The sequence below is a fragment of the Rhododendron vialii genome, chromosome 9a (assembly GCF_030253575.1).
Source record: "Rhododendron vialii isolate Sample 1 chromosome 9a, ASM3025357v1".
In the NCBI taxonomy this organism is placed as follows: Eukaryota; Viridiplantae; Streptophyta; class Magnoliopsida; order Ericales; family Ericaceae; genus Rhododendron; species Rhododendron vialii.
The window spans coordinates 37,452,749-37,460,403 of record NC_080565.1 but is presented as its reverse complement, the minus strand read 5'-3'; the positions used below and the strand labels follow the sequence as shown (position 1 = coordinate 37,460,403).

The 7,655-nt window shown below is 40.0% G+C and overlaps 1 protein-coding gene across 2 annotated transcripts; it reads left to right on the top strand.

The window, feature by feature from the left end:
- LOC131300932 (uncharacterized) lies at positions 1 to 2,964 on the top strand. 2 transcript variants are annotated; one of them, XM_058326990.1, is made up of 2 exons: positions 1 to 329; positions 889 to 2,964. In XM_058326990.1, exon 2 carries the CDS (start codon positions 1,099 to 1,101, stop codon positions 2,791 to 2,793), a length of 1,695 nt encoding a protein of 564 aa, XP_058182973.1. In that variant the 5' UTR covers positions 1 to 329; positions 889 to 1,098; the 3' UTR covers positions 2,794 to 2,964. The 2 variants fall into 2 exon arrangements, with proteins under 2 accessions (XP_058182973.1, XP_058182974.1); XM_058326991.1 differs by having other exon boundaries at positions 249 to 329; positions 899 to 2,964.
- The last annotated feature ends 4,691 nt before the right edge of the window (positions 2,965 to 7,655 follow it).

Here is a 7,655-nt window from a genome sequence, read left to right as displayed (position 1 = left end):
GGAAGGAATTTGCTTATCTGTGATTTCTGTGATCAAAGAGAGAGAAACGAAAAAGGATGACTTGGAATTTTGGGAACGAGTTGAAGGCAATTGTTGATAATAGAAAAAAAAGTTGAAAGGCGAGAAAGGCAAATGGTTCCATAATCCAAATGACAGTTGGTAATCTGAAACAGTTTTAAATAAGAGAGAGAGAGAGAGAGAGAGAGAGAGAGAGATTGATTTCTTCCGCTTTGAGAGATTTCTTCCGCTTTTTCTTCTCTGCTCTTATTATTCTTCAGGTTCTCCTTGGGATTAATCTCCTCATCGTTTCTTTCTGGTTCAATTCATAGGTACGTAGTCTCAATAGATTTCAGATCTTGTTTATATATATGTATGTATATATATATATATATATATATATACGTATTGTATGTATGTTCGACGATTACTTGCTATTATTCATTGCTTTTCCATCGAATCTCCGATCAAGTTTGCATTTGTCGTGGGATTCAATGATTTCGTTCTTTTTTCTTATATGGGTCTTTCTTGATCAGATGAATTTGAAGATTTATGGGCTGATAGATTAATGTTTTTTTGGGTATTGAGTGTGAACAAAACTGCTATTGTGATGCTTTTAACTGCTGATTGTGGTTCTTGCCCTAATTGAGAAAAAGGAAATGAAAGAAAACAAGTCAAAAAAATTGAAGTGTAATGGATTATACTGTAGGGCAAAAAATGCCTCAAAGTGATAGCATCAATTACTTTCAATTCTTGATCAAATCTCAAAATCGAGTTTGTCATACTTTTGGGTTCTAATAATTACGTTCTGGGTTTTCGGTCATGTGTTTGCATTTGTTCAATTACAATAACTATAGGCTCTTGAGACTGATAGATTCATGTTTTATTTAGGTTTCGAAAGTGCACAAAACGGCTCTCCTCGTGATTGCATCCTGTTTGTGATTGTTACTCTTGATGAAAGAAGAAGTAAAAGACAAGTAAAAGAAAGGAGAGGTGGAGTAGATCTTCTGCTGCCTGAAGTGAAAGTGGTAAGTACTGCTACCATTTTTTTAACAGCCCCCTAGATATTCCCAGGTGAAGCTTTGGTTTGTTTTGGAAAGAATGGTTTCAACTGATAATGGTGAAAAGAATGGGGGAATTGAGGAACCTAATGATTCTAGGAAGGTTAAGAGTCCTCTTCACATTTCTTCGTCTCAAAAGGGACTTATAAGCGACGTTAACCCACAACACAGGCTCCCTGATGATTCATTTGCCTTGCCCAAAAGACTAAGGTTCCTCAAATTTGGTTCTTTGAATTCCCCGTCCCTGAGATTCCAGCGTCTTGCCGAGGAGAAAGATCAGATTTCTCGAGCAGTGCCTTCATCAAGTGGTCATAACATTCGAGATCGTATAACTAGGGTCTTTTCTCGAAAAATAGAATGGGGTTCTCTATGGAAAATATCCAAAAAATGGATCAAGGACCCCTTGAACATGGCCCTTTTTGTATGGATTCTTGGTGTTGTTGTGTCTGGTGCACTTTTGTTCCTAGTCATGACCGGAATGTTGAACAGTGCCTTAAAATCGAAGTCCCAACGAGATGCTTGGTTCGAAGTTAATAACCAAATCCTCAATGCACTATTTACTCTAATGTGTTTGTACCATCACCCAAAACGTATATACCACTTTGTACTTCTTGTAAGATGGAGACCAGAGGACATTCCCAAGCTAAGAAAGGTGTATTGCAAGAACGGGACGTATAAGCCTCATGAATGGACACACATGTTGGTGGTTATTCTCTTGTTAAACCTTAACTGTTTCGCGCAGTATGCCTTGTGTGGTCTTAACTTGGGGTACAAGAGATCGCAACGACCAGCTATAGGAGTTGGGATCACTATCTCAGTGGCAATGGCTGCACCAGCAATTGCTGGTGTATACTGCATTGTTAGCCCCCTTGGGAAGGATTACGATTCTGAAGTGGATGGGGAATCACAATTACCTGTCACCACAGCTGAAGTTAGCCAAAGAAGCCAGTTGAGAGGGAAATCGATGCAGAAGAGATTTTCATTTGCTATAAGAGATGAGACGATTGTTGAGAGCAGACCCCAATGGAGTGGTGGGGTGCTTGATTTTTGGGATGATATATCTTTAACTTATCTCTCGTTGTTTTGTAGTTTCTGTGTCTTTGGGTGGAATATGGAGCGACTTGGGTTTGGAAATATGTACGTTCATATTGTAACTTTTCTTCTTTTTTGCATGGCCCCTTTCTGGATTTTCAATTTGGCTGCTGTTAATATCAATAATGAGGCTGTTAGGGAGGCGTTGGGGATTACCGGGGTCTTTCTTTGCGTGTTTGGTTTGCTTTATGGGGGGTTTTGGAGGATTCAGATGAGAGAGAGATTCAACTTGCCACCATCTACTTTCTGTTGTGGGAAACCAGATGTTGCAGATTGCACGCTGTGGCTTTTCTGCTGTTGGTGTTCTCTTGCTCAGGAAGTAAGGACTGCGAATTCTTATGATATTGTGGAAGATAAATTTTTCAGAAAGCAAGTGGATGAATGTGTCGAATTACCGGTTTCTCCCTTGCCTCGTGAAGGTGGAGACTTCCAGTTTAGGTCTGGCCCTAGTTCTCCACTTGGGAACAGTTCTTCTCCATCTCATGTTCCGAAAGCTAACTCTCCAAGTCCCAGCAGACTCTCTAAGGAGTACTATAGTCCAGATAGGCATCTTGCTCCGGTGGAGGAGGAATTCCCTACAAGTGGTAAGGATCAAACTATGACACCACCTTCTCCTTCACATATACAAAGAGATGCCAATTAGCACAAACCCATTTCATGATGTCATTGTTGTTTGTATTAAAATAGATCAGAGACTAGTTTAGTAATTTATATGTATTTTGAGTGTATCCATATTCATTTTACGCACTCTTTCGTGGTAATTTATACGTAACTCTTCTTAGTAATTTTTATGTATATGAATTCTCTTGAAAAAGTCGTTTATTTAACTCTTTTGAGTTACTGAACTTCTGGTGAAGTAACATCAATACTTCCTTATTTGAACTTGTGCTCTATCTGAAGTAAGAATTGCAGAAGAATCTGTCCATGGGTGCAAGAATTGAAGGTGATAGCTCTTCCAATTTTTTTTTCGGCCATACAAATATCTGTCTGGTTAGGTGGCAAAATGTGTTGGTTCAAAATAAAGGTGGCAAGATGTGTGCCTCTTGATCTACCAGAGGTTCTGTTTGAGGTATTGGTGTGATCATTGAAGGGAGTTCTTGAGTATTTAGTTACACACCCGATCTCTGGGCCAAAAAAATTTCTTTTGATAGATATATATATGTTTTCTTTTTTTTTTTCTTGAGATTGGCGTTTGTGCCATTTGCAGATAACAGGCCATCTAAATAGTTTGTTACTTTCTACTCAAATACTACTCTCCCTCGTAAGAATGGAAGAACACTTCCATTTTTGTGGAAGCATAGTCTGCTAGGCACATGAACGAGCCACGTCACTTCTATATTGTAACCGTGTCATCTTTTTAATTTAGTCTCTTGCGGTGCACCTGTGGAATAAGATATGGTCCCATGAAATTCTTCTTTCCAGGTAGGGCTATAGCCCAAGAAATCACAGCTGAATCTCTTGGCCTCACAATCACTGTCAACCGTCAAGGTCACTACGTGTTTTTAATTCCTTATTCGGGAAATTTTAGATTTTTTTGTTTATATGTCAATTATAGATGCCTATAATATTTCTTTTGTATATGTCCATGTTGTAGTTCTTGGGGTGATGTTGTGTTCGTGCACCATTTGCGTATCTGTGCTTCTCAGGCTATATGGACCAAGGGTAATGACTGCAGTTCCTTAGTCCCAGGCAAGGCACTCCGGTGGAGGGAGGTCAGTTTTTTCAAACAACCCTCCTGTGCTCTCTCGAGCCAATCCTCCTCTTTAGCGTGTCCACCTCCTCTCAAACTGGCACGCTTGGTCCTCCCTTGGCTTGGTTGGGAAGGCATCCACTTTAAGCTTACTGCTGTATAGTTTTTTTGTTATAAAATACTAGTCGATGGTCTCTTGCAGTTTAGGTTAGAATGAGGTTCTAGGAACTTCTTCGGTTCATTGTCACACTATGAGGCTACTGACCGACCTAGTAGCCCTCGCGCTGGATGTCTGGGACCTTGGGGCTTGGTGATCGGAGTCCAGAGATAGGAATTCGTCAAAGTTCTCGTCTCACTCTCCCTTGAGAGGAGTTGAACCTTGGCTGGTATTAGATAAGGGTCTTTGCAAGAAGACATATACAGACCATGAGAGACGCGAGTGTTCAGTTATCCTCAGTACCTAACTGCACAACCTAGTATCTCTGCAGCCTCAGTATGGAGTCTTAAACCAGCTATAGCTGCTTGAACAGTTGCCCTCCATATATACTGTCTCCTCAATGCTACATTATTTGAATTTGAACTTGTACTCTTATCTCAGCAAGAATTGCAGAAGAACCTGTCCGTGGGTGCTAGATATTTTCTATGGAATCAAAGGTAATAGCTATTCCTATTTTTTTCTGCCTTACAAATATCTTGCTGGTTAGGAGGCAAGATGTGCGCCTCCTGATTTACCAGAGGTTCTGTTTGACGTATTGGTGTGATAATTGGATAAAAATCTTAAGCGTGTCCATCTGCTCTGCTCTCCGAAGCCAACCCTCTTAACTCTTAAGCGTGTCCCTCTCCACTCAAACTGGGGCGCTCAGTCCTCACCTTGGCTTGGTTCGGCTGGCATCAACTTTAAGCTTACTGTTGGTTCTAAAATATGAATCCAACTCCTGTCCAATCCTTCAAATTAATTGGGGAGAACAATTTCAGCCCGAAAAAAGTTTTTTCCGTGCCCGCCTTAATGATCAAGACTGGTGGGCTCAGGAAAAACCTTTTCGGTCTGAAATTATACTCTCCAATTCATTTGAAGGATAGGAGCGGAGCTGGACTCCTAAAATACCATTTGATGGTCATGTACAGTTAAGGCAAGGATTAGGTTCTAGGAACTTCGTGGGTTAGTTGTCACAGCAATGGCTCGGAAAAAACCCAAGATGCACCCTGTCAATTTACTCCTCTCTAACATGGGGAAATAGTACAATTGGGGGAACCGGTTTCTACCATTCTTTTTCGCAATCCGGAATTAATCCCACCAACCGCAATCTTAGGTCGCATGGCTGCACCGTAAACTGGAACTCCCTTTCACAGTTATTTCAACCGAGTTTTCTCATACGGCGAAAGTGGCCCAAAAGATTTTGCTCGTAGTGGGGGTTGAATTTAGAGAAACTTGAGCCCAAAAGCTTTCGTGGGATCCATGCTTTACCGTTCTCTCAGCCTCTCAGAAAAACTTGCTTGAAGGCCTGTAGCTTTTTTTTTTGGGGAAGGCCTGTGGCTTGATTACCCTCCTTATTAACTCTTAGAAAGGTCTGAAACTCGTGTTCTTAATAGCTGGTGCTGTTTAATCTCGCAGATGAAGAAAAATTAGATATTTTTCTCAAGTTCACACCTATGTTGTTTAAGCATATAATTGACTTGCTATTACCAACTGGGGTTAGCTTAGTTAGTCACCCTTAATACGCTTTTATAAAGGTGTTAAGGGGTCAAAATATCCTACCAAAAAGTGTGATTGGTGTGATTGTTGGCAGCATCTTCCCATTTGATGTAATTCAGATACTCATATTCTCCTGCCGCTTACAAAAATTTTACCTGCTATATTCTACATACCGTTTCAAAATTATTGCAGAAAAGCAAATTCCTTAATTATAGCTTTTGAAAAGGAAGAGTACTATATTAGACTCTTGATTACCTCTCAAGATAATCCATAGCGCAAAAGATCTTACTTTTGGGCTCCGTTTGTTTGACCGGATATGAGCATTGAATTGGACTAATAGACTACAGATCCAAAGTGACCAATATATCTGGTGTTTGGTTTCTCTGTCTACAATCCTTGTTAAACATGTCGTGGATATATAATCCCGCAAAGTGTGTGATATACAATACTATGGGAGGTATGATTATTACTCATGAACCTGATCAGTTTTTATCGAGTAAAAATGTCTATCACTTTTAGTTCCGTCAAACAAATGGGCCCATGACTCCCATGATGCTTTGTCAATTGATGTCAAGATAACTACTAGTTTTGATTAGTTTAGCTCTAAGCGAGGCTTCGAGAAATAGACAAAACTTGTGGTGCCAGCTGGTTGAATGTCACACTTTTTTAAAAGTTTTGATTGATTCGATCCATTCCTCTGTACATACAAGTAGCTTTCTACTTGCAGTATTTTAGTGGCCTTGCTTGTGAAATAGACAAAAATTGTGTTGGGGGGGGGGGGGGGAATATCCGATATTACAAGTTCTACAGAAATGGACGACACAATCAACTGCTGTTAGTAGAAGAGGTAAACACAAGAAGAGAACTAGTCCCCAAGTTTCAGAAATCTAGTTTAATTTTGGTCCTTTACATGAACCTCTGATCGAGTCATATGTCCCATGATTATGTAGTTTGAAGCTGTCTGTTCGAAGTGAACAGAAACCCAAGTAGAGGACGATTTTAGACAATTTCAGAAATGTTCCTTTCACATACGATTCTGAACACTTGATCATATGATTATGTTGTTTGAAGCAGTAGTCCCTTTGCAGCTGGATCATGCATGGGATTTCTACACCCTCTCGGAGACTACAATCTAGGTAGTCTTTTTATGACAGTATCTGGCCTAATAGCTAATCTAGGAGAATTATCAAGCCGAGCCGGATTAAAGGTTGAGTAATTAAGCTTGTTAAGACTGGCCTAACATAGAAATTGTGTTTTATCAAAGAAATTGGTAACCATCGAACTTCAAACCAAGAACTTCAAGAGACTTTTGATTGCTAGGTGTATGCCACTACATCAACTCCTACCCGTGAGGGTTTACAATATAGGTCTTTCACTTGGGTTTATGAGAAATTTTGAAGTTTAAATAAAGAGAACATCAATGTCCTTACACATACCAATGTCTGCAAACATTGGACTAGCGCGACATTTTCTTTTTTAAAGAATCACAACGGTCTTGTTCATTTTGAGGTCTCAAAGTCAAACTCCACCTCTCATGGGGCTCGAACACTGACCCCCCACAGAGGCAGGACAAGAACCTACCACTAGTGCTAGCTGGTAGTTCTTGTGGTGCCAGATTGAATGTCCACTTTTTTACAAGTTTTGATTGATTCCATTCCTCTGTACATACAACTGATACAAGTAGCTTTCTACTTGCAGTATTTTAGTGGCTTGCTTGTGAAATAGACAAAAATTGTGGGGGGCCAGTTTGACAATATCCGTTATTACAAGTTCTACAAAAATGGACGACACAATCAACTGTGGTTAGTAGAAGTAAACATAAGAACAGAACCAGTCCCCAAGTTTCAGAAATTTTGTTTTGGTCCTTCACATGAACCTCTGATCGAGTCATATGTTCCATGACTATGTAGTTTGAAGCTGTCTGTTCGAAGTGAACAGAAACCCAAGTAGAGGACGATTTGGACAATTTCAGAAATGTTCCTTTCACATACCATTCTGAACACAATCTAGATAGTCTTTTTTATGACTTGGTATCCGGCCTAATAGACTGGCTAATCTAGGAGATTTATCAAGTTGAGGGCCCGATTAAAGGCAGATAAACTCCATAAAGATTGGCCTAACA